This window comes from Bemisia tabaci, chromosome 8 (assembly GCF_918797505.1).
Source record: "Bemisia tabaci chromosome 8, PGI_BMITA_v3".
NCBI lineage: Eukaryota > Metazoa > Arthropoda > Insecta > Hemiptera > Aleyrodidae > Bemisia > Bemisia tabaci.
In genome coordinates, this window is record NC_092800.1 from 7,188,200 (window position 1) to 7,216,151 (window position 27,952).

At 40.1% G+C, this 27,952-nt stretch overlaps 2 protein-coding genes across 3 annotated transcripts in view; both read right to left on the bottom strand.

Moving 5' to 3' along the window:
- Positions 1-22,046, bottom strand: part of HnRNP-K (Heterogeneous nuclear ribonucleoprotein K) — a 71,799-nt gene extending 49,753 nt beyond the window's left edge. For both annotated transcript variants that reach the window (XM_072303470.1, XM_019057057.2), the window contains exon 1: positions 21,896-22,046. The gene's annotated coding sequence lies outside the window, so the exon portion shown is untranslated. The remainder of the gene's footprint in view (positions 1-21,895) is intronic.
- A 3,322-nt stretch (positions 22,047-25,368) lies between these two features.
- Positions 25,369-27,952, bottom strand: part of LOC109040924 (lamin-C) — a gene marked incomplete at its 5' end in the record, with an annotated part of 34,940 nt that continues 32,356 nt past the window's right edge. Inside the window, 1 exon segment of the mRNA XM_019057049.2 lies at positions 25,369-27,918. Within this exon segment, the coding sequence (XP_018912594.2) occupies positions 27,883-27,918 (36 nt within the window). The 3' untranslated portion in view covers positions 25,369-27,882.

Consider the following 27,952-nt stretch of genomic DNA (forward strand, 5'->3'; position numbering starts at 1 on the left):
CACGATCAGGATGTCCGATAAAACTGGCTGGCAAAAAAGAAGTTCTTTTCAATAAATAGGTCTACTGAAAATGCATTTCGGATTTTTCCTGAAATTTTAAATGAAATTTCCTGACTGTGGCCCGAAGAAATTCACAAGCGTTTGACTCCGCAAACCTGCAACTTCGGTGGATTGGATCAAATGTTTTACTTTGGCATGTGTTAAACGTGGATGAAAAATGCTGGATGCACTCTGAATTTTCTGATCCATGATCGATTTTCCTGCAAATTTTCTGATTTTTCTTGAAGACATAGAATTTCCAGATTATTCCTGATGACAGCGAATTTCTTGATATTTTCCGGTTGTTCTGGTCTTCACTGATAGCAGACACCTATCACACTAATTTTTCAGCATGGAGTCAAAGAATACTTGACCATGCTTATTCCCTGAGTTTTTGTATCATAGATTCCCTGACTTGTGCCTGAAATTTTTCATTCCCTCACGAATCACAGTTTTCCCTGGTTACAGACATAGTTTTTCAGTATTTTTCAAAAAATTCAGTACTTTGGCAGTCCTTCCAAGTTATGACTTTTCGAAAAGAAGGACCTTACACACTGAAAAAAAAAAGATGGGTAGAATTTACCATTCCTTCACGCTGTATTTCACATAGCGTCAATTCAGAGTCAATTCTGCAGCCAAGAAAAAGGTAAACGATACTATATTCTGGTACAGGTAACCATTCCTCTGGCAGAATCGACTCGAAGATTGGTAGAATTTACCATTCCTTCACGCTGTGTAAAATACAGCGTGAAGGAATGGTAAATTCTACCCATATTTTTTTCAGTGCGGTCAGTGTGGTCCTCTTTGAAATGAAAAAAAAATTCCCCAACTCCGGCAAAATGATCGCATTTTCAAGGGGTTTCATACATTCTTCTTCCTACATAATTTCTCGACCTCCTTAAGTTTTTCCCAACAATCGCCACCCCACTCCTAACAAACCCGGTAATGAAGGATGAGTGCAGCACACGAGTCGTCGGTCGGTTAGGTTAGTGTACAAACCTCCCTCTCGAGATAACGAGAAGTACACAGTTCTTAAACAAAAGCTATTTAATTACGGGACGGCGAGAAAAAGAGCGAGCGAGCGGGCGAGCGCGTGGCGCTAACATCGAGCGGAGCAACGAGCGTCTGCCGCTCGTCCATAATTTATCAACCTCATTAGAAAATGACCGGACTCACGCCACCGTCACACAATACCGCGCTTTGACCGCGCGGGTAGAGGGCGAGGATAAGGGGTGACCCAAAAGTCCCGCGCCACCCCTAGGGTTCTCGCAGCTTTTGAAGGAGGCCCCCTTGAAATTTTGGGAGTTTACACAGGCAGGGTGTCTACCAGTTATACAAAAAACCAAGATTGGGGACTTTCGAGGACATATGGACCGAGTTTAACAGAAAGGAACCAAGCCACATCAGCAATTGCCAAGTTTAACTGGGCAATTAAATTTTTTCCGAGAGAACTTATGATCGGATTTCTTTGAACATTTTAAGGAATTTTCTTCGTACCATGGCAAATTTTCACTGAAATTTGCACGATAATCCGCACAACCGTTTTCATGTAAAAAATTAAATTGCCCTATTAAAGTTGGAAATAGCTGATGTGGCTTGGTTCCTTTCTGTTTAACGCGGTCCATATAGGGGTATTTCTTCGAGAAAATCGGGGGCTTTTTCCCCAAAATAGTAAAAGAAAGAGAGCTAGTTGGAGCGTTAGAAGGCGTACTTCATACGACTAATTTTACAACTCATATTGAACCGATGAAAACATACGAAAAACCAAACAAGCACTTGAGACCAAAATGGAGGGGATATCCAACGCCATCCTGAGAGTCCATCTCTACATCAAGACAAACTCTCCATGCAAAGATAGGAAGCAAATACATTAGCAGTGATGCCGGGTTTTCAGTCTTCGAGTCCCCAAATAAAGTGGCAGCCCTGTCAATGTATTTGCTCCCTATCTTTGCATGGAGAGTTTGTCTTGATGTAGACGTGGACCCTCAGGGTAGCGTGGGATATCCCCTCCATTTTGGCCTCAACTTGAGAGCTTTTTTTGAGCTTGGGAGTTGTTTTCAGAGAAAACTAGTGGCACCACCGTGTTTCTCGCGAACTTTTACGTAAGAATCAACTGTCAAATCGCAAATTCCTCACACATGCAACATCTCCATTCTTCAAAAGTTGCAGGGGTGATGCTTGGGCGGGGTGCCGGACTTCTGAATCACCCTGTGCTCGACGCTCCAAAACTTGAGGAGCGATGGTCCGTGCGCCCCACCCCGGGTCATAACTTAAATTTGAGACCCAAGTTCGAACTTATCGCTACTTCCCACCCGTTCCCCCGACGCATTTGCCACAAAAATGATCCAACCGAGTGTGAACACTAAAACCGTATCGTGGAAGCGACATTCTGGAAGGCAACAAGTTGGCCATAAAAATGTCCTTGTGTAGAGTGCATAGTATTTTTTCCATTTAAATTCCCCGAGCTTTCCAATAATTTTCCTTTGCCTGCCCGAATGTAGAGACGAGAACATACACAATGCATGCATCCTGAGCAACAATACAAAAAAAAAATGTTGCAGACAGTATTGTGACAACAGTAAGGATTGTTTCAAAGAGGATTTTAAACTCTGCAGATATATAGAACGGGAGATACTGGATTTGACAATTACCAAAATTTGAGGAAATTTGCACCCTTGTATTTTAGGATTGATTCCTCAAGAATGCCTGTCGCGGCATATCTACACGGGAAAAAAAGTGTTAAAAAATGAGTACTTTTACAGTACTTTTTCGGTATATTCTCAAGAAATTCAGCACCTCCTCCACTAGAAAAATTCCGTACTTTTTCAGTACCTCCATTTAACGAACTTACAAAAATTTCAAAAATTTGAAATCGCGACAAAAAATTAAAAAAATTCCGGACCTTTTTGCGGGATTTCCGCACGTTTTCAGTACTTCCGGACCGCCCTTAAAAAAAACAGTACTATTTCCGGACTTATAGACACCCTGACATCTAAAATTTGAAATCGCGACAAAAAAATTAAAAAAAAAAAAAAAAATTCAGGACCTTTTTGCGGAATTTCCGCACTTTATCAGTACTTCCGGACCGCCCTTAAAAAAACAATACTATTTCCGGACTTGTAGACACCCTGACATCTACAGCTTTTCAAAAACGATTTCAACTATCAGCCCGCTGAAGGAGACGAGCGACGACACCTACCTCAAGCCCGGCGCACTGCCCCCGCTGTCGGACAACGGCGACGACGTTGGGTTCCCACAACACTTCAATCCATCACCGGGGCGCATAAACAAGGAAGTCACTCAAGACCGGGCCGAATTCACACTTCCGAAACCCGACGGGAAAACGGAGAAAAAACAGGGCCGCTCACACCGCGAGGGTTAAATATTTTATGAGCCGGCCCGCGCGCCGTCCGCCGCTCACTACGCCCCGAACCGCGGCCGGTGGCGCTAAGAAAGGGCGCCCGTTTTATTTATCTTCCCCCTCGGGGCCCCCCGCCCGATTCGCACCGAAAACCGACACCTCCAGCCCGCGCGATAATTAAACATCGAGAGATTCGGCAACAGCGAAGGGCGCGCAGCCTTCGGGTTCCCTGCGAAAACCCCAACTAAGGAAGAACACCGCGAAAGCATTAAAACGTTGCCAAGTTTCTAATGATGTAATATTTTTAATCCCAGAAAAGAGAGAAAAAAACACTAAGAGGTGGCCAAAATGGACTGCATTTAGCAATTCGGAACTATAAATTTTGGCTCATCTGAAAAAACACTTATGTGTATAGGGAAACTAATGGCACATACGTTGTGTTTAAAGAGGGCCAGAATTTATAGTTCCAAATTGCAAAATGTAGGCCAAATGGTATGTAACGAGGTGGAAAAATGGTGCTGAGTCCACACCATTTCGTGGGGAAAGCCAAGAAGTTCCAAAAATTATAATTAGGGTTAAAAATAATTTTTTGTAATATTTTTAAGCTTTTAGGGTTAAAAAAATTATTTTCGACTCTAATTATAGTTTTCGGAACTTCTAGGCTTCGTTTCCCCCGCGAAATGGTGTGGACCTAGCATTATTCCTTTACTTTGTTTCCCAGAAAATTTAAACATTCTTTCTTATGATTTGTTTAATGGGCTCGATTGGATTACGAAAAATTTTTTTCAAAAATTAGACAGAAAATTTACAAGTTTTTTTTACGAAATCCATCTGTTTTCGGTCAAAATTTGGCATCGTTCCCGCGGACACCGGGCAAGGGCGCGGGTCGCCATGGCGACCGACCGTACACAACTTCCCGGACCCGTATGCACCAAAGGGGGAAACGTCGAACCGACACGCAAATAGGTCGTCAAAATGGATTATTGTGAGTAAATTTGTTTAATTTATTTGCCGATACACTTTTATTGCGCTTCTCCGCCACCGGGACGAGAGTACGGGCCCTTCGCGAGGTTTACCTCTCCGGGAAATCGCCGGCATACTCGTCCGAGGGGCGGGCTACATCCCCCCCCCATCTCCAACCCCCTCGCCTCGAGTATCGTAAGACCTGGGAAACTTCCGCCGAAAGTCTTCGATACACATGGGATGAGTCGGAAAACGAGATGAACACGCTGGTGGGGGAGGGAGGAGCGCTTAACCTCAACCTTGACATAGAAATCTGCGCAATGTCGTTACCTTGGAGCCGTGCATAAAATAAGTAACGCTGGGAGAGGTCTTTGAGCCTCCGTTAAAGGTTTCGCTGCGTTACATAACGCTGTTTTTGAAAATTTGGGACGGTGGCGATTGGTGACCGGTCCAGGGGTGCAAGAAAAGCTCGATGGGCCGGTCGCAGAGAGATCGCGGAGCAAATGTGAAGGCGCCTGAAAGGAGGTAAAAAAATGTGATAGCACCATGAAAGGGAGAAAAATTTGAAGGCAGACGCAGCATGGTCCTGCAAAGCGCATACCTTTCAGAGAGGGAAACTGTGTAACGTGCTGTCTTATACGAAGGAAAACACTGAGGCGCGCAAGACTTCTGTGGACACCGATTTAAAAGCAATTTTAAAAATGCTAGGGCTGCCTCCAAAAAAGTGAGGGCGAAGAACTTTCTGCAACCCTTTCACGACGATTCAAAAATTTAGACAAGTTTTAACTTTTTTCGGCGAAAAAAGAAAAAGAACCACCCACCTTTTACCAAAGTTAAGTAAGCATGTGTAATTTAATTGGTTTCAGGAACACGAATCGCGTTTCATTTATTTTTTCTTTTTTAAAAAACAGAAAGAAACAAAAATATCATATCGAAATTTTCTGTGATTTCATTTGCAATCATTCCGGAAAATTTTCAGAAAATCTGCAAGAGGTTTGATAGAAAATCCTGATTAGAAATAGAACATGAGTGAAGATGTAAGACGTTGCAATCGGAGATAAATACGCTAATATTTCGCGTGCAGTGGTCGCTAATTGAATTCCTTCACGGCAGGCGTAATGAGATAACTATTCGACCACGGGTGTAGGCATGTTGCCGCTTGCAGGATTGAAGGCGCATCACACTGCGAAGATGACTCGACTGCGTTCCTTTCCCTGGCTGGCGCGACGCTAAATTCACCGCAAAATTAGGACTACGCGTCATTAGTATTCTGTCTGCCCTGTTTTTACCTCATTTAAAGTAAAAAAATGTAACTTAATTGCTTTCAGAAACAATAACCGCGTTCATTTTTTTTATTTGATGAACAGAAAACATAACAAACGAAAATATCGCGATATTTTTTGAAATATCACTTAAAATCATTCCCGAAAATTTTCATAAAATCCGTGAGAGGTTTTAATTAAAGTTCTAATTCAAAATAAAACATGTGTACACATGTGCAATGTTGCAATCGGAGACAAATACGTTTTTTTCGCGTTCAACGATCCGTATTGGAATAAATTCTCAGCAGGCGCGACGAGATAACTATTCGACCACGAGTGTACGCATGTTGCCGCTTGCCGAATTGAAGGCGCGTCGCACTGCGAAGATGACTTGACTGCGTTCCTTTCCCTGGCTGGCGCGACGCTAAGTAGACCGCAAAATTAGGACCACGCATCATTATTCTTCAGCCTCTGCAATGTTTTAGCCATTCAAATACAAATATGTATCTCCATCGCAACGATTCAGAAACGTTTCGCAAACATACCGAAGTAGGGGAAACAAAGTTGTCTCATTATGTCACCGGAAACTCATCATCTACCTAGAAAGTAGGTAAACGGCCGAAAAAAGGGTGATGACTGATGCTCTCCTATAATTGGACTGCGTTAAACAGAAAGGAACCAAGCCACATCAGCTATTGCCAAATTGAATTGGCTAATTTAATTTTTTCCATGAAAACAGTCGTGCGGATTTTCGTGCAAATTTCAGTGGATTTTCTCCACAGTACGAAGCAAATTCTTTAACATTTTTAAAGGGTCGCAACATTTTCTCGTAAAAAATTAAATTGTCCAATTAAAATTGGCAATAGCTGATGTAGCTTGGTTCTTTTCTGTTAATAAACGCGGTCCAATTTTCCATGAGGAAGTATATAGAATCCCCCAAAGTAAAAGTTCCCCCTGTCACCAAGAAGCCAGTGGAGGGTCTCTCGTCTCTGGTCCTAGCTCTCTTTTCGATTTCAACTCCCTATTAGCCAACAATAAACCTACGGAAATTATTCCAAGGACGACTCGATGAAGAGAGCAAAGATTCCGATGACCCTAAAATTCGTCAAAACGAGATCCTCCTTCCGCTAGCGTGGGGGTCCCTCCCACCCCCGTTCGAGCTTCGAGAAGGGGGCGCGGGGGGTTCTAATCGCCCCATCAAACACTCAATGGCGACTATTATGCATTCGACGACGGTCTGTTTGTCCGGTCACCCGAGTCTCCGTCTGCCCGGGCGGGCGGGTCACCGACCGGGAAAACCGCGCAAGTGCCGCCAGGGTCTTCATGGAGATACGTGGTTTTGGCCCGGGATGGTCTTGAATAAAACATCTTATTCTAAAAATCCACGACGTTTTGTGCGCTGGCGAGCGCGGGCCGTCATTTGCCGCTCTCAATAATGCAAGTACCGCGTACATTGTACGGCGACGTTGCCGGAGTTCGCGTGAAATTCGTCATTTTCGCGTTGAACCCTTGAGTAAAGTCTGCATGATGTGCATCGCTGTTGCGCGTTCGCGGCATCGCATTGATACGCGAAGTCGATCGACTAGCACTGGGAACATCGGAAGCTTCCACAGCACTCGGAATGTTCGAAAATTAAGGATTGGAATCCCATGCAATACATAGTGTCGTGTGTACTTTTCACTGGTAAAAAAAAAACCTCTTGGTTCAAGAGTGCAGTTTCTTGTCGCCGGATTTAAGAGTCTGGACTCTTGTTTCAATACAAAATCCACTTGAAACAAGAGTTCAAGACTCTTAAATCCGGCGACAAGAAACTGCACCCTTAAGTCAATGCACCGCGGCATTGGTCCAAGAGGTTTTTTTTACCAGTGATTAGCTGCTGAATCCGAAAATGACCTTGCTTTTTCTCCGTCATGCACAGGGCTGGATTTACTTACTTGCCGCCCATTCGTTTTGAAACATCAATAAAAACCTTCAAGTGAACGTGCCAACGGGGGAGGGGTGCATAAGACGCGTTTACTCGCGTAGGACACATTTTTTGGGAAAGCCCTGTCAACACTAATAGCAAAAGTTCACGGAACTTTGCGCGAAATTTAAGTTTCGTAAACCTATCTCTTTGAGGACAAGGCCTTCCATTCATAAGAAATGAACGAAAAAATTATGAAAGAACAAATATAAATGTGGTTTAATGATTTTAACTTCTGCCGCGCCGCGCAGACCGCACCGTGTTTGGCGCAATGCGTGAATTATTCCGACAGTCTTGTAGGTACTATGATTTTCACGCCGACCGCTGCTGAACACACTGTGTTTGACGCAATGCGTGAAGTATTCATGCATTCTTGTAGGCGCTATCCGTTTCACGCTGACGGGACCCGATCGCCGTGATTCGATCGATTGATCTTCGATCGGTTCACGTCCTTATTTATCTATAGATTCAAGTCGATCGAATCTATACCCTCCAAGAAATGTATACGGCAAATTAGAAAAAAAGAGGGAGAAAATGTTGACCAGTGTAATAAGGGATGATAAATAACAGTCAAGGAATTCTGCGATCTAATTTCGCACCAGGACACAATATCAGGATATCTATTGAACTAAGGGGAACTAATTTCTTGATTTCCGGCACCAAGAATTTGCACGTTTAAAATTGTGGCATTAAATTAACTGCAAAAACAGAAACATGTGAATCTATTCCCTTAAACTGTTTCTCATGCACTGGAAAAAAAAAACATTGGATCTACCTTGAGTCCAGACTCTTGAAAACATTGACAAGAAAAAATACTCTAGATTCAGTCAGATTTTTGCTTAAATCAAGAACCAAACCTCTTAATTTGAGCGGATTACCTTTCGATTTAGGCAAAAATCCGATGGAATCAAGAGTACTTTTTCTTGTCGATGTTTTTAAGAGTCTGGACTCTAGATCCAATGTGTCTTTTTCCAGTGTATTTAACTAAAATCGCAATAAATGCCTCGTGGAAATTATTCCTTTGCTCACTTCGCATGAGTCACTCACAGCACTGAACCCTGAATCAGACTGAAACTCAAGATTGATTGTGTACGCAGCGCTGTGTTTCCCAGAATTCAAGTTCAAAAATGTTGATATTTCCAGTCTTTCTCATAAAACTCCTTGACTTTCCCCGAACTGACAAAATTCCCTGGGCAATTCCCGGTTTCTCAGACCCGCAGAAAAATAAAATCCACACGAGAAATCCCAGAATTTCATTAGGCTCCGTCCATTCATATTATTTTCTTTCTTCATCTAATTCATTCCCTTATAATGCCTTAAATAAATACTACCCACAATCCCCTGTTTTTTACGTTCCGAACGTACGCCTTGCCGATACTCAAGTTTACTCCCGCAAATAAAACAGTTGGGCAAGTCCACGAGGGAACGCACTTGTTTTCTAATCACCGATTTGTCGAAAGCGAAAGTATACATAAAAGTTCTCTTTTGCTGCACTCGCCTGGAGCCATGGCGAGGGATCACTAGCGTAGCGAGCTTTGCGATATCGATCGATCTACCATTTAAACCTATGAAAAATGATCGATCAACAGGGTGTTCGCAACGAACAGTCGCGTGAATGATCGATTATCGATATTTCTCCATTTGAAGCTGTAGTAAAGAATCGATTATTAAGGTGCTCGTTGCGAACACCTTGATAATCGATCCTTTTCCATTGATTTAAATGACAGATCCATCGATATATCGCAAAGCACGGCACGCCGCTGGCAACGAACACCTTAGTAATCGATTCTTTACCACAGCTTCGACGATTTTTCAGGCCTCGCCACGGCAAGGGATATGAAATCCCAGGAGAGGGACTCGCGCAGGTCGAAAGGAAATTAATCCATCAGGCCGGTATCAATCTTGCTTCGGCGACTCCCTCGCGTGTTTTGTTTGTATTTCCGAGCATCCGTTAAGTAAATAAACGCGACGGATTCCGTCGTGGGCACGGTGCCACCGACCGGACAGATTTTCTAGAGTTTAGATGGGAAATTTGGCAACATCCGGTTGTCAAAAATGTCATCAATTCGGTACACGCGTCGGTAATTGTACTGATGACAGGTGCCTGTCCACGCATTGGTATAATAGCGGTCAGTGAACAGAGGATCGATTTTCGGATCGCTATCGATAGATAAATAGCATTGCCAACGTGGGGATTTATCGATCGGGTTCATTTGAGGACGATTCAAGAATCGACCCGCGGGAATGTGTCGAAGTAACAGGTGTGCTCCAATTCTGAAAATTTGAGGCATCAAATAATTCATTTTTTTTTTTCAATTTTTGGTAGAATATGGACGTGGCGGGCAAATGCGTAAAACGGAAAGGTTCTTATTCGTTCATTTAGAACTGACCATTGACTCTCGACTGCAGGCTGATTGTTGAAAGCGATGGACAAAGCTATAGACAAAGAAAACAAAAGGATATGGAGAGATCTTATTGGTGGAAGCGAATGGTTGCAACGGACATAGACGTATAGACTAACTGACGGCACCCCACGAGAAACCCTGTAGTTAGTCCATCATTTACCCCCTTAGTCTAAAAGAACCACCCATTTCAAGCAACGGGATCGCTCCATACTCCTTACGTCTTCTGTCATTCAATTTCAGAAATCAGCCAGCTGGAGACAAAATCTTTTGAAGACTCCCGTAATGAAAGCCTTTTTCCATACGTGAAAATGATTGTACGGGATTAATACTATTTTCCGCCCGATGAAGTCTGAATACTGAAAAGTCGAACAGTCACTTCTGAAAACACGGTTAGATAAGCAAGCCTTGCGTCATAAAATGCTACACTTAACTTAAGTCAATTCTTTACTTCATCAGTAGTATGTCACGGCCGTTTACAGAGTGTAAAGAAAGAATGATCGTCAATTTTTTTAGGACGAAAAGTTTAAGCACAAAATAATTAGGATTTGAAATTGAGGCGTTAAGGTTTCGGACGGCAATTGTCTACACCTACATCCTCTTGAGTTCCGCTTTATCTTACCCTCTTCTCTTATCTTCGTGGCGATTTCCAAAAGTCGATTTAATGAAGTACTTGCCATCCACTCACAGTGAAGTGTCTGTATAAATCTAAATCCTGGCGACATGCTCTAGAATTCGTACCGACAGTGCATTTCTCACTACAATTATTATGCTCTCTCTAGACGACAAAAGGTCTCCTGAAGTCACTTCGAACGATTCCAGGCTTCTTTCTAACTATCAAAACAGTTGGTTAAAAGAATTTTCACAAACTTATGCTTGAATAGTCGAAAAAGTATTCATTTAATACTTCAGGATGGCAAGTTAGCTAGAATTTCAAAATTCCCAAACTTTTACGCGACTTTCAATGGGTTTCGCACATAAAATTTCTTGACTTTTACGTGGTTTTTGGATGTTTTTATGGGCATGATTACTCTTTGGATGATTACGCTTTTCACAAAAAAATCTGGCGCGAAGTCTCTTGAAACAGAATGTTTCAAATTGCAGAGAGATTTTCAACAGGGCATCTACCAAGACTTGAAATTTCATTTTGGGATTTTTTTGATAATTTAAATGAAAGTTCTTGATTGCTTGCTCGTATAAATTGACACTCGCTTTATTTTACAAGCAAACATATTTAATTAATGAAATCAAATGTTTGAACAATGCTTGATGCAATCTGAATATCCTGATGGCATTGAATTTCCTGATATTTTCCGGTTTCTACTGATGGTAATAGCCATCCTGTTTAAGGTTCTGCAGGAAAATTCTCTGAATTTTCAAGGTTGGGCAAAATTCCCTGACAATAGAAGAACTTGCCACCCTGCTCTTGATGGAAGGGGGAAGGGGATGGTGGTTAGTGTAAGACGGTCATCGACTTCAGACAAAAATGTAGCCGCTAAAATAACGAGGAGGGTGAAAATCTACGAGACGAGTCGATCCAAGAACGGAACGGAAAAGTGTTACGGAATTTCCATTTTATTAACTACGCGTCTCGTATCCGACTGTCGTAAAACTGCTGACTTTCGAGGGGCTTACGATGCTTACAAGTGTACCTGGCGCTAGGGTGCCATTCTGCCGTAGTGCGGAAGAACGCCGTAAGAGCATTCGGATGTTGCTTACGGCGTAGCGTGCTTTGCGATATATCGATTGTTATGTCATTTAAACCTACGGAAAAGGATCGATGGACAGGGTGTTCACAGCGGACACCTTAATGATCGATTCTTTACCATAGGTTTAAATGACATAACAATCGATACATCGCAAAGCACGCCACGTCACTGAGGTAATTTTCCCTGGGACAATGTTTAGTTTTGAAAAAACTAACCGATATTTTTCTTAAAGTTTTCAGGTATTTTAGATTAAATTGCCGACTGAATTGCCAACTAAATTGTCTAAAAGATCTAAATTCGCTGATTTTTCTTCAGATCTCCTAAAAATAAGAAATAAAGAAATCCAATAAAGAAAAAAATCGGCAAAAAATGAATAAGTGCGTAAATTGCGCGCACTGGAAAAAAAAACACATTGGATCTCGAGTCCAGACTCTTGAAAACATTGACAAGAAAAATACTCTTGAATCAATCTGATTTTTGCTTAGATCAAAACGAAATCAGCTAAAATTAAGAGGCTTGGTTCTTGATTTAAGCAAAAATCCGAATGAATCAAGAGTACTTTTTCTTGTCGATGATTTTAAGAGTCTAGACTCTAGATCCAATGTGTGAGTGTGTTTTTTTTTTTTCTCCAGTGAGCAAAAAATTAGATTGGAAAGTCAAAATGGCAACCGTGGAGTGGAGTTACGTTTCTTCGTACGGGAAACTACGATTTATGAATTTCCGAAATTTTTGACCGGACACGCATGAAAACCCACGATATACGGAAACATCGAGTGAGCGGAAAACATTCCAGGCTTGTTCCTGGAAGTCACTGACATTTCTCTGTTTTCCTGGTATTTCAAGGGATAATTTGTGTAACCCCTGACTTTTCCTGCTTGCCCCGCGACTTCAGCGGCGATTCCCGCAAGTTCGAAACATCGTTTCATCCTCGTCCGAATCTACGATTAAATTCCCAAACATTCCAGAAATGAATAAAATCCATGCCGAACATGACCAAACGAATCCTCAATCCAATTAAAAAAAATCCTGTCACTCAGACCCGAATTCCAGTGGCAAGGCGCGAATGATCGAGTATCGATATTTCCCAACCTGAAACCATGGTAAAGAATCGATAATTAAGGTGTTCGTTGCGATTGCGAACACCCCGTCCATTGATTCTTTTCCATAGGTTTTAACGGCAGATCAATCGATCAGGGTGTCTACTAGAACAGACTGGCCAAAACCAGTACTTTTACAGTACATACCCAAGAAAGTCAGTACCTCTTCAAAAGAAAAATTTAGTTCTCTTTCAGTGCCTTCAATTGACAAAATTCGAAAAATTTCAAAAATTTGAATTTCGCTCAAATTGGGACAAAAATGACAAAAAATGGAAGAAATTCCGGACCTTCTTGTGAAGTTTCCGCTTTTTTTCGGTACTTCCGGACCGCCCTTAAAAAAATCAATACTATTTCCGGACTTTCCGGACTTGTAGACACCTTGGCCATGCTAAGGAAACTTGCCGCATAAGCCATTAGAAGAAATTTAGTACCTCTTCAAAAGAAAAATTTAGTACTCTTTCAGTACCTTCAATTGACGAAATTCGAAAAATTTCAAAAATTTGAATTCCGCTCAAATCGGGACAAAAATGACAAAAAAAGGAAAAAATTCCGGACCTTCTTGAGAAGTTTCCGCACTTTTTCGGTACTTCCGGACCGCCCTAAGAAAATCAGTACTATTTCCGGACTTGTGGACATCCTGTCTTTTCAGGGTGTCTACTAACTAAAACAGGCTGGTCAAAAATAAGTACTTTTACAGTACTTTTTCAGTACATTCTCAAGAAATTCAGTGCCTCCTCCAACAGAAAATACTATAAAGTACTTCTATTTGACGAAAATTCCGGACCTTTTGGCGGAATTTCCGCACTTTTTCAGTACTTCCGGACCGCCCTTAAAAAACCAGTACTATTTCCGGACTTGTAGACACCCTGTCTTTTGTTTTGAACCAAACGATATATCGAACAACTATCGAATACGATCCATGGCGAATCGATACATCGAAAAGCACGGCACGCCACCGCTGACCGCGGGCCTTTTCCGCAAGCTGGCATGTGTGCGCGGCGAAATTACCGCGAGTTTGTGTTGACGACGGCCGCGGCCGGCGGTCGCGTGGCAACCGAAAACAAACAGGGCCGCGACCGCTCATCGACGCCGGGAAATCCGATGAATAAAAAATGAATCGGCAATCACTCGAAACCTCGGAGCGGGGGGGAGCCCGCCGCAGGTGAACCGGAGGGGAGGGCAAAGAAAACAAGGCGACGGAAAAACAGCCCCCTCCCCCTCGGTGCGATACTCGTTGTTAATGGACGCGTTTGCCCCGCGAGGGGGGTGGAGGGTGGCGGTTCCGCCCCTTGGGCGCCTCATTACCCGGTGCGCTGTCAAACTGCCTTCGAAAAACACCCCGATTGACAGGGTGACCACGAAACTTTATGATTGAAATTTCATAACTTTTAAGCTGGAAAAAAAGAGAGAGAGAGAAAAAAAAAAAATACACATTGGATCTAGAGTCCAGACTCTTGAAAACATTGACAAGAAAAAGGATTCTTGATTCAATCAGATTTAAGCTTAAATCAAAAGGAAATCCACTCAAATTACGAGGCTTGGTTCTTGATTTAAGCTTAAATCTGATTGAATCAAGAGTATTTTTTCTTGTCGATATTTTTAAGAGTCTGGACTCTAGATCCAACGTGTTTTCTATTCCAGTGTCCTCTCATACCGATTGATTAAGCAGATCTCCGAACTTTTAAGACAACACCAAAAAAAAGAGAAGTTGATTTAACATTTTGGATGTAAAAAAAATGTGCGTGAACTTAAAAATTGCTGATTTACCCGCAACGGCACTTACTTCAGCGATGCCAAGATGTAAAACTAACTGCTGTGGAAGGTATTCAGCATTATATAAGTTCTCGCAAACTTTTTTTACGTACAGAATGTTAATAAATCAACTTTACTTTTTTTCGGTGAATGCGGGGCGATGAGGAATATTTTGTAGATATTATAGCTCAGGATGCAGGATGTCTACTAAAACAGGCTGGCTAAGAATCAGTACTTTTTCGGTGCCTCCATTTGATGAAATTCGAAAAATTTCGAAACTTGGAAATTCTCACTCGAATTGCGACAAAAATGACGTTGCCATAAGATTTCATTAGTGGCTTGAATATTGACTGACTGATCTTGCAGGCAAATACTTCTAAGAATCAACGCGCAGGGAATCGGGAACCGCATACTTTTCAGGCCTTCGTAAAAAAACAGTTTTAGAGTTTCAGAGCTTGAAAGTAAAATTCAGAGTTTGAAAGTAAAATTTCCTAAATTTCCATGATAGAGTAAAATTTACGCACTTTGTGATCCCTCTACCAATGGGTTATTCCTGAGAATTGATGAAAATTACCGGAAATTGCTGGTAATCGGGGGGGGGGGGGGGGGACGTTCTGAGGTTCCGCGCGGAAAAAATGAAAAGCTCAAGTGCGTTAAACAGTGTCTACTAAATACTGAAAGAAGGTGGAAGGGGGAAAGGTAGCCGAAAGTACAGCAGTCATGATTGTGCGCGCGATAAAACAAGAAGGGGAAGAAAGAATAAAAACCTGTAGCTTTTTCAAGAAAGTCGCTTATCAAAATTAGCCATTTTAATTCATAGCTATCACTAGCTTCTTCAACAATAATGTTTATCTTATCGCGTGTGCCGGCGACGCGCGACGCAGCGAAGCTTTCACAACGCATCTCCCAGGATAATTGTTATAAGCGCCTCAACAACTGCAAGCCACATAACAGAGTCTTGCTTGTAGACTGGTGAGGATTAGCCATCACATTACGATATGTCTCTCCTAATTGAATGATTTCCTTCGGAAACCGCCCAACTCGGGAAAAAAGGAAATTCTGATTTCGTGAAGAAAAATAGTATTTACGGACACGCGTTTACTCGTGTTGGTCACATTTTTTGCGAAAGCCCTGTCAACACTACTACCAAAGGTTCACGGAACATGGCGCGAAAGTTAAGTTCCGTAAACCTATCTCTGTATGGACAAGGCCTTCCATTAATCAGAAATTAACCAAAAAATTATGAAAAAACAAACATAAATGTGGTTAAATAATTTTAACTTCCGCTGCCGCGCCGCGCTGATCGCACTGTGTTTGGCGCAATGCGTGAAGTATTACTACAGTCCTACATGCGCTATGAGTTTTGGGCCGACCGCTGCTGCACGCACTGTGTTTGACGCGATGCGTGAAGTATTCATGCAGTCTTGTAGGCGCTATGCGTTTCACGCTGCCCGCTGCTGACCGCAGCGACAGCATCGTCTTTGGCGCAATGCGTGAAGTATTCATGCAGTCTTGTAGGCGCTAAAATGTGTTACATACCGACCGCCGCGCCGAGGGTTTCTCCTTTTCATCTTACGTTCTCGTCATCATTGCTCTCTGCGCCGCGCCGTTCCAGGCCAAATTCCGTGTTCGGTTTCTCTCTTAGTCTTAACTCGACTAATTAAAGGTGCTGTCTATTGTATCACAGATGGACGACAAAATTAGAGATATACTCTCAGGAAATGAGAGATTTTGTCACCTTTTCTCGTTCGTAATTTTTTTTCTGAATCCAATTTTTCTTTATAGCTACATTTAAAAAAATTGCAACATTTGCCGCCATGGGTCGCGGCCCATGTGGCCACCCCCTTAATCCGGCCCTGGATATAATCTATTTTTTCCCCAGTATCTTAATACTTCTTTTAATTATTTTTTTATAGAGTTAAGCACTTTTTGAATTTGTGCATCCTATTCACTCATTAAACGAGGAGCTCCGTTTTTCTCGGCAGAAATGTTCGTTATATTGAGCGCACTTTCTGATAAATGATTCCTTTGGATTAAGACTACACTTGGCAATTAGGAACTACAATTCTTGGCTCAGTATAGAAACAACGTATGTACCATTAATTTCCCTATGCACCTAGGTGTTTTTACGGATGTGCCAGAAATTAAAATTCTAAATTACGAAATGAACTTAGTCGGATTCAAGTAATCACAAAAGCAGGGCAACAGATAAATGATTCCTTCAGATTAGGACTACATTCTGCAATTAGGAATTTCTGGCTCAGTTCAGAAACAACGTATGTGCCATTAGTTTCCCATGCAATGAAGTGTTTTTACGGATGGGCCAGAAATTAAAATTCTCAATTACGAAATGCTGTCCAATTCAAGTTATCACAAGGACAGGGCACGCCTCCTCCCACTCTCGAAATAAAACAGTATCGACATGCAATTTAAAGTGTCCGCGCGAACTACAAAATAGTTATCGACATGCAATTTCGAGTGTCCGCACGAACTACAAAATAGTTCCCTCGGAAAACCCACCGCACCGTCCCGGACATGCAAATCGTCGCACGGCGAGCGGGAGGTGCGATCAATATTCATGACGAAAAACTTGGCGGCGGCGCTGCTGGGGAAATGATAGGTGGAATGCAGGCAGCCTTTTCCAGTTATTACGAGCAATTACATTAGAAATATTTCATTCTCCGTGCCGCGGCCCTTTCGCGATGCATTATGGGTAATGTTTTCATACGGGGCTCCCGTGACGATTTGCTTCGACACGACATAGACACCGGCTCCTCCCTCTTGGGATGGCGACCCCCTCCCCCCCCCCGATCCCAAGGGAGGGAGTAGTTTTGTCACTTATTCATCACTAGAGGGAAAAAACCCCTTATTCATCACAGAGGGAAAAAAACCCTTATTCATCAGGGGTAATTACTTTGCGGAAACGGCACACTTTCAGCGTTCCTCGTTTAGTGTCTCGTACATGTGGGTTTCTCCGGGGGAGGGGGGATGATTAGGTACTACTATCGAACTTTAGGTGCTTTTGAGCGACGGGGGGTGTTCCTGGCTAAAAAGTTACTCTCGCCCACTCACATGTGAAAATAGATACCCTATCTTCATGTAATTTTAAAGAGATTTTCCCTATTCATCACATATTGCGTAAAAACTTTCTTTCTGGCTGATAATGGCACGGTTGACAAAGACTTGAAGGGGGGAGGACCGGCGATATTTCCCGTTTTTTTTACTGGAGATCTGCGTCAATAGAATACTTTTCGATAAGAACGCAGTATTACGCGTTTCAACGCAAGTTCCATTAGCCAACGGCTGATTTTCATGGGCATATCATTACTTCACACCTTGGATGAATTTTTACGCACAGGGTGTCTACTAATACAAGCTGCCACAAAATCAGTACTTTTACGGTGCTTTTTCAGTACAATCCCCGAGAAATTAAGTACCTCCTCAACGGAAAAATCAGATACTTTTTCAGTACCTCCATTTATGACGAAATTCAAAAAATTGAATTTCTCTCTCATATTGCGACAAAAATGAAAAATTCCGGACCTTTGAGCGAAATTTCCGCACATTTTCAGTACTTCCGGACCGCGCTTTCAAAATCAGTACTATTTCCGGATTTTCCGGAAATTCCGAACTTGTAGACACCCCGACGCACCTTGTGCTCCTGAATTCTTTACGTAACGTGCAGGCTACGTAAAAATTCATCCAAGATGTCAATAATGGGGCCCGATCAAGGGAAACCCCACTGTTATATTACTATATCAAATACTTGCCGGCAACGTCAATAAAAATAAAATCGAATACTTGAATCGGTAAGTGTTTTCGAGGGAGCTGTTATCGTAATGGCACGCAAGTTGCTAGTTCTTTTCACCAATGGCTAGATTTTTATTCACATTGCGTTTGGCTGCGATTAGTTTCATTCATACAAAAAAATCATGATCTACCAAGTAGACTATAACCACGACACAAATTACGCCTTTACGAATGAGTTACGGAGGGTGGGTGTGTGTGTGTGTGTGTGTGTGTGTGTGTGTGTGAGGGTGTGTGTGTGTGTGTGTGTATAGACTGTCGAGTCACAAACAAGTGATATCACAAATGACAAGCGCTATCACTCCGATAGATGACTTCTGTTAATGTCTGTTGCGTAGGAAAAGAAACTTTCATTAAAAAAAGTTCCCAAGTATAAAAATGCAACAGGGGATGAGTCAAAACAAACAAGCAAAAAAAATTGAAAAAAATGATTTTGTTAGGGCCTGGCATTGTGCATTGCTTAAAAAATGGTGAAACTTTTGGCACCTAAAACAAGGCTAAACTCAATCACAGAACAGCGCCCAGACTGCTAATTACTGCTATGCTACGGAAAAACACTGTATCAGCTTCCCAGCGTTACCAAATTGCCTTTAATAAAATACGAATTTTCTGGTAAGCTAATGGATATTTTTCTTCTGATTTCATAGAACATTTCGTTTGCAATTTCACTTCAAGGTTCTGAAAATTTTAAAGAAAAATATGCATAACTTTCCTCGAGCATAAAATTATTATTTCAGGAAATTTGGCCCAAATTTGTTGTTCAGTTCATACGGAGCTTTTCCTTAGCACAGCGAATAGGAATAGGAACAGCTTCGAGACATTCAGACTGTTGTCGATTAATTAAGGGCCTGGATCACTATTGGCTGATACCCTTTTCAAGTGTCATTGACAGTTTTTTCATTGCATGCCTCCAGAAAATTAATTCTCCACGATAGACTAGGCTTGGGGTTCTGTCGTGCTGAGGAAGAACGCCGTATGAGCTTTCAGACGTTGCCACATTCTCTTCAATAAAAACCCAATTTACTAGGAAAAATGTGGATATTTTCCTTCAATTTTTCAAGACAATTTTGTTCGCAATTTTATCTATAACGTCTGAAAATTTCAAAGGAAAAAATGCATAGTTTTCTACAAAAATAAACGTTTTATAACCGGGGCAATTTGGCAACTCCTGAATGTTCATACGGCGTTCTTTCTTAGCATGGCAGTGTTGAAGTCCTGACAACGTCTTTCAGGAATAATAAACTTTAGAATTGAGCCCCGGAAGGTGAAAGCTACACCTTGATATATTTTCACCGACTTCCGCTCTCCAGTTCTTTCAAATTTTTCACCGAGTTTCTGGACAAAGGTGATAGTCTAAAACTGCTGTATAAGAGGTAAATTCCTGCGAAACTATTGGTGTCAAGTTGCTTCAGTTTAAAATTTATTTTTCAGAGCGAACAGAGGTCTGTTGTTTCAGGACGTTTTAAAAAATAAAGCCACGGCAGTGGAAAGTGTGATAAAGTCGCAGCACAACCCTAATTGATCTCGAAGAGAATCTCATATCGACGGAGAAATTACCAGACCACGTATCTTGGTTAGCGACGTTATAGACTTTCCGTCATACTTCATTATTTAAATGGAAAACCACTCAACGTCAATTCTTCAAAACTTCCGTGTTTTTTCCTCTCTGCGAAAAAAAAATCCATAAAAATTTCAAAATATCATAGTGATTTGTTCTCCTTTTAAGAAATACAATGGGAGCGGAGATTTTTAAACACAGCAAACGAGATATGTGGTCTGGTAGTTTTACCATCAATATGTCACTAAAATTCAGATGTAGGAGCACATCACAAAAACGAAAACGCGTATCTGGGGAAAAGACGTGATTTCAATGACGGTGCTAGCATAATATTCATATACACGTGGTAGTAAACTACTACTTACAAACGTGTTAGTAATTTGAAACAAGCAGAAAGCTAAGATTTTCCTTCATTTTCGCGAGAAACCACGAACCTACACTGGAATTCGAATAGTTGCATGCTTGATTTCGGCATTTAACGGCATAATACCTGCCTTCATACACGTCGGTCGATTGAGACAGGCGAAAAGGTGGAATAGTCCTTAAATTTCGCATGATGAGACATGCCGAAACACCTGTGTTCGAATAGCTGTGCGGTCGATTTTCGCACTTAAGGATGTGAGAATTTCATTTAAAAAAAAGGGACAAATTACGTGATTTGCAACTCAATATTCCGGGAAATACATGTTTGGCCAGCGAGAAAGAATGATCATAATGATTTCCGCGATTTTCATCTCCGTATCGGGGAAAATCGCAATTTGTCTAACTTGTCCAATTCCATTTGGTTTTTCTGCTAGCAAACCGACCCAAGCGGTCCCATCGACCTTCTGAGATCATTGAGGGTTTGGGAAACCAATTAGGCTTCCATAAGTAAACACACACGTCATCGGGTAATTCGAATGACGTTTAACAATGCCGTACGTTGAGAAATTCTGTTTCCAAACAGCCCTGAACAGTTAACTTTGACAACGCAGCTGTAATCTGCAAGAAAGTTGGGCCTCTCCCGGCAAAAATTTGCACTTAGCAGTTTAACTGATTACTCCGTTCCTACAGGAAAGAGGTCTTAGAAAACCATTAACTTGCTTAACATTCAGGTCTCGGTGGTTACAACATTGGCAGTATAATCAACCCTCGAACTGGTAAATAGAGTCCTACTGCCTTCGACTAGGCAAATGTAATCTAAGTTCGGGATGGGAGCTTCTCACTTAACTTAACCTTCAAAGATCTATTGGTGTGCTGAATTACAAGAGCAACATCGTGTACATAAGGACCATTAAACCAGTTGCCGAGTGTTCAATTACAGATGCAGAAAGATGCCCAAAACTAACCAGTAAACCTCAAAATCCTAAAAAAAGGCATGTGATTGGGTGCCGTAGATAAGTGCTGAAGTAACCATAATAAAACAAGATACAATCTGCATCGCACTTTCGAGGGTTACTACTCAGAATTTCAAGCCTGCATTATGGATGCGACTGGAATGAGAGTGGGATCAACAATACATCTTTGAAGGTAAGTGCTGATGTACGATAGTTTCGCTGCCAAGGGTACACAAGTCATTCTAATAACCTCAACGGCAAAAAAGTTCAACACAATTCTAATAATCAGTAGATTATGGTGGGCACTAAGAATGAAAGTTCAGACAGGAAGGGGCAAAGGTTCAAAACTACAGTCGGTGTATACTAGTGTAGCTACATCTCTCGCTGAAGGGCGAACCAACGTTGCCCCAACAACATGAGTTGCCTCTGAGTAGGTTCATTAGGTGAACGGTGAAAAATTAAATTGGAATGATAAATAGGTGGTCCAGACAGATTTTTAGGGGTTAATTGTGACGAATATATAACAAGATCAAAATTACAAGGGGTGAGCCGAAAGAAATTTAGGCTTCCCCCTGTTAACCCCTAAAAATGGTCACGCGACTTCGGATATTGCTTAGACGCAAAATGGTACCAAATTACATTAAGCAAAAGTAGCAAATCTCTTACCTTCGATAAATAAATAATAAAGTGCACTTTTCACTAATAGTTCACAGTTTTAAGTGATTAACCGGCATGAGAAGAGGGGACAAATACACTTGAGGGAGAGACGGAAAGGTAATGGCGGCGAATTGCGTGTGACGTCATGCGCGTCCTCTCTAAGGTCACGGACCGGAACGGCAATGAACCGGAACCGGAAATGCTTGAAGGAGGGAATTTCAATTTGTCGGGCAACACCACCTGCGAGCGTCAAGTAATGTGAATATCAACTTGAGAAGAGGCACTACATGACTTACACAACTTTATTTTATTTTAATTAAAATTATTACTATACTCAATGTCTTTAAGGAATATGACTTACTTACGGTGAAACTCCCAAACCACTTATCTCGTGTGCAGTGTCTAAAAATCTCGGTCCACATTTTACGTTTTTAAAGGAGAGCAAATCAACACCATTCCTCTAAATTCTTTGATGCAATAACCCAAAATGAAGTGCTAAACAGTTCAACAACGCTGAATGTTTTGTGAGGAAACTTAATACTTGTATTCGCCATGTTCATGCAGGACTCAAAACATTTGTATTGAAGTGCGACTTGACGCCGTCCGACAACACAAAAATAAATTAAACCCCTCTCGGCATATTTTTTTTAATTTCTAAAAAAATTAAGATACCTCTATTTTCGCATTAGAGGGTTTATTCAGAATCATTTGCCTAAAGAAACATTAATTTCAAGGTTTTACTATGGTATTTCGAACTGAAGTAATACCTTCATACTCATGTTTGAAAATAAATGCGTAACCTTTCTATCTTGCAAGCACTTGATGACAGCTAATGAGCTGGGTTCAGACGGAACCCTCTTTGTTGCTGGTTTTGACCGCCTTCACCTGAGACGCCTATAAAATCGATAAAAATCCAAATTATGACTTTAAATTCGACTGCATTTTCTTGGAATATTTGGAAATCGATTGGCATCTAAAACTGAGAGTCCATAATTTTGACCTAAATTGCATTTTGTCACTCTTTAAAAAATTTGGAAACTCGCCTTAAGACCCTTTCCGAAGGTTCATCACACTCGTGTTTTTCTGTTTTTCTACTTTTGCCGCTGTTATGATATAAACTCCTCTCCAGGCAGCTTGCCACTGAGGGTGAAAGGATGAGGTAAAATAAAAACTATTTTTATGTCATTATTCATTTATATATTAAATGCTTTCATCAAAAAATTGTTCAGGCTGTGAATAAACCGTCAATGAGAGGAAGTACAAAGTGTGTTCATGTAAGTAAAAAGTTGATCTTTGGGATTTCAAAATAGAGTGGAAACTTACAGATAAAATGCTCTAGTAACATTTAGACATTGGAAAAACGATTCAATAGCCCCTGCTCAAAGTAAAATTCTATCATCTAGGGTAAGGAGTTTTAAAGAAGGATTCACGGAAAAATTATTCAAGAGTTTTCAGACTATAAAATCTCTTTAGAGGAGCAAATTTAATAACTACAATTTTTTTCTATTGGGGAGATTTTTGGTAAACATGATCAATTCTTGACTCCTTCCTCTCCTCCTGAATTCCTTCCTTTGAGCTGATTCTCCATCAACACTACGAGCTCCTCCCTGGCAGGGCAGTGCATATCTACATATCACAGACCCTTCTTGAGAGATTAAGTTTTTATAACCATGAATTTTGGAACACAGTGCAAAGTAGGATTGAGTGATCTGAATAAAATTGTCAATATTCAGACATATTTGAGTCACTTTCAGTTTTTAGGAAAACATAATGAGTGAAGGATTTTTGGCAATATATCTCTTGACGTTTTAGGAAAACGAGCGTGCCATGATGAGAATCTCAGGTTTTTTAATTGATTTTTTGCAGAGGAGTATTCTATGGAGATATTCAACTCGGTGGATTTTTTTCTCTTTCTGACTTTTATGTGCATGCATATGCAGGTTGAGGATTTTCCTAACAAGGCATTCAATTATCAGTGAGGATATTAAAACTTGTCAAGTAAATAGAAACTTTTCACTGTAAAGCATTGAAAATAATGTGAAACTTGACCAATGTAAAATTTGTGATGGATGTCCTACCCAAAACCTCAACTTCTTCATTTTTTCTTATTGTGCCTCATTTAGATCAAAAGATTTCAGGTTGAAGATTTCCTATGCCTTTTTTTGTCCAGTTAGCCACAACAATGTCAAAACTCGGCTGAAGATTTCAGGAATTAAAGTATGAGCTCGGTTAATCTGAATGTTAATGTCTATTTACGGCATGTCTTAGATACCCTTTAATCCCTAACAAGGTGAAATATTGCAACAAAGAAATATACTTTCAAGACGAACGTAGTCAAACTTTCAGTTATGATCAGAGATGAAAGGTTGAGGCGAGAACAATATTTTGACCCAAAGATGATAAGAAACAATTTCCTCCATTGTTTTTTTTTTTTTTTAAAAAAAAAAAAAAATTACTAAAAGCGGTAAACAGCCTATTGTCCATACACTAAGGAATCAAAATGCTAAAATTACTGAGGCTATTTCATGCCTAAAATGTAGGATGTTGCATGACACCCCTGTTAAAAGTATACAAAAAAAAAAGAAAACTTAGAGCTACTTGATTATGTGTTCTTAAGGGACTTAAAGTACTGATAAGGCAGCGATAAAGATTACTAGATGGCTAAACTCCAAAACCGAGTACCTCATTTGCAACTCTTCAAAATTTACACAAATACTTTCTTTCTAAAATTGAAAAATTAAACACTGTAGCTTGAAATGTCTATGAAAGACCATTCAATGCTACAGCAGATTTGAGGAGTTAGCGAAAATTCATGACAAGAAGGTACAGAATTCAGGGCGTTAGCAAAATGCGAATAGGATTGAGATGCCTTCGACATAGGCTTGCACGCTAGAAATCTGCCGCACCTTAATATCAATTTATAAATCCTTCCAAAATATGAAGCATGTGAAGAAATGTTGAGAAATTACAAATAAGGTACATAGGTTTTACGTTATCCATCGTTCTACAGGTTGTAGACTTCATGAGACAAGGAATGCTTAGCTACGACTAGTACTTTTAAAATATACTAATTTGTACTTGCTTTAAAAATACTTTCTTTTCAGGCCTACAAGGAGCATTAACCAAGCAAGCTAAGTTTTTGTTCGAGAAGCTCATTATTGAGGGTAACAATAAAGAATCACTCGCATGGACAGTGACTATGAGGCCATGGACAAATATTGCCGCCTTGTTAACTCTTTTTTACTTCTACAGAGTGATGTAATTAAAAAAAACGCACAATTGGTTATGTTGGGTATTGATGTAACGTGAATAGCAACATTTGCCTCCCACATACTACTCAGAAAAATACTTCCTATTAAAGTATATACAAAACAAAAATGACTGGAGAAATGAACTGGAAAAAAATTGAACCTGAATAAACAAGGAAAATAAGTTACTTTTGAATGAGTATGGATATCGACAACACAAAGTATCAAATCCAGTGAAAAAATTATATAAATAAATATATTTTGATTTTAAATCTGTTAAATACAAAATTATTATTTACAGAAAACACCACTAAGAGGCATCTGTGTACTCTTAAAAAAGCTGACAATAAGGCATGATGCATAAGTATTGAAACATAAACGTAACTTAAACAGAAAAAGGAAAGATGTTACATCTGAAATTACTTAAGTCTACATTAATTTTCTGACTTGTGAAAAAATTCAGCCAAAGATTGGCAGAATTAGATTCATCTGTTCATACCAATAAAAAATAGATCACTTAAATATAGTGGTTTGCTCTGAATAGAAAATGGAATTCCGAGCATTCAGTAACTTCATGCTTCTAAAACGACAAATAATGACTCTGAAATCATAATATGGCATCACTACATAAGTACATTGATGTAGAATCAGCCCATGAGAAAATTTCAATTGCCAAATGCTTTCCCCGTGCTAAAAATACTGAAAAACCTACATTAATTTCAATTGTAGGATAAAATAAAGTCTGCAAGATAATAATTATTATGTAAGGGGATTTTAGAGGATTGTGAGTTTTCACATCTTGCTCTTCCCACAGTTGGAACAGAAGGATAAAAGAAAAGAACATACGACAATACACAGTCAGCGCTTAAATGAGTATCATGAAAGTGCTTAAGAGTGTGTGTCTTAATTACGCTATTCCAGTATTTCTTACTGACATTTTTTTATATAGGGGAATAGTCGCATGAATCTGACTGAAATATTTAGTGAATTTCGTTTCCACTTTTGAGAAAAGACATTTAAATTATCGGAAAAATTCACGATATGATTCTCCTATGGAAAAATAAAATGTTCGTATGAATACTGAAACGGCGACACGTTCCTTTGTGCTGGCGATTATACACTAACCAAACAGTCACTCTCTGGGATAATGGGAAGGAGCTTATTAGATATTTTCTCATGAGCCAATTCAATTAATCTTGGCTTTCAGAATTTGATACAATTATGGACTGTCCGTGAGTTACACAACAAAGAAAATTGAAAGAAAATTGAAACAAATATTGGAACTTAATTGAAAAAATAGAGATTCTCCTCTGTGGACTCTACCTAATTTTAGGTCAATGCAAAGTCAATGTAATAGGTATGCGTTCGATTTTTGGAAAGATATTTTTGGTAAGTTAATTTGGCGTAGAATCGTGACATTAAAAAAAGCCATCTCTGTCCCTATACAATACTTATGCCCACAAGGAACGTAAACAATTGGGGCACCCCATTGATATGAATGTACTGCAAATGGCCAACAGAGTGCCCTATCCAACCTCTCTTTTCTTCACTTGAGAGCCAAGATAAATGAAGATACAAGCATTGATAGTTTTAGGCCTGAGAAATTGAAATAGCTCAGAGTCACTGGTGAAAATGTGACGCAGGGAATGCAAAATCATATGACGATATTTTATTTAATTGAAGTATTTGATTGGTAATTATTTTTATCCCACAGTAAAAATATGAAAATAGCTGAAATTTCCCAGAAATTGCAGCACTTTGAATTTGGCTGAGGGGTTGACCAACTCTGAGAAGAAAAATCCTCTTACGTTTTCAAGTTTTCTACAATTATAAGGACAAAAATTACCCTACTATTTTTATAAATATGTATCAATAAACATAAAATATGGAGTAATGTATGCTGTGAATTTTAAAATTAACTTCAAAATTTCTGCATTTTCTTCCCCTAGATATAATAGTCCAAAATCTTTGTTCTCGCAATTGTGAAAACTGAAAACATGGAGAAAATATTGAGTAAGAGGGATATAGTCCACTCTTTTTCATGAAATTTCCTGAAATAAAAAATAATATTTTCTCAGGTTCTCGACGTTGAAGACATAAGGCAAGCGAGATAACCAATGACCTAATTTTAAGGCTTTTGGATTCATTTTTTTCATTTTTCGATGTAAAGGAAAAAATTGGTCTCCGTACTCTCAGGCATTTGAAGATTGTTTCCTTTGTAAAATTCAATTAATTAATGTTCATGATTTCTCTCTAATAGTTACAGAAGTTAATTCAACAACCAACGACCAAAGATTAAAAATTGTATTAAGAGTATATTCTCTCTGTAGGTATCTAAGAATTACACTGATGACAAGGTTAAAACTTTAAGGGGCAGCTCATCAATGTTAAAGAAAGAAGCCTTTGTTTACACCTTAATCACATGGGATTTATTGGTCTCAGCACAAAAGATGGCTTTTTGGCCCCTGATGAGAACTAATGGAGATGATAGAAAAAAAAAGAGGTTGGTTTAAATGGATACTACTTTGTTTTAATGAGATAATGTGACCTATTGGTCGCTAAAAAACCTTTCATAGAAAGGCTATCATCTGAGAAGGGCTTAACACTTAACAAGAAATAAAGCTAAAATCTGTGCAAAAAATAAAAATTATGTAGTACTTGAGACATCAGTAATTCTTAAGTTTAAATCAAAATAGGACTGACAGTATAAAGACACTTTGATAGACACAGGTATGGTGGAAAAGTTTTTTACATGACGCAGCATTTGTCGTCTCCTGCTTGAGCCTGCAACAAAAGAAGGAAAATAGAAATTAGCATT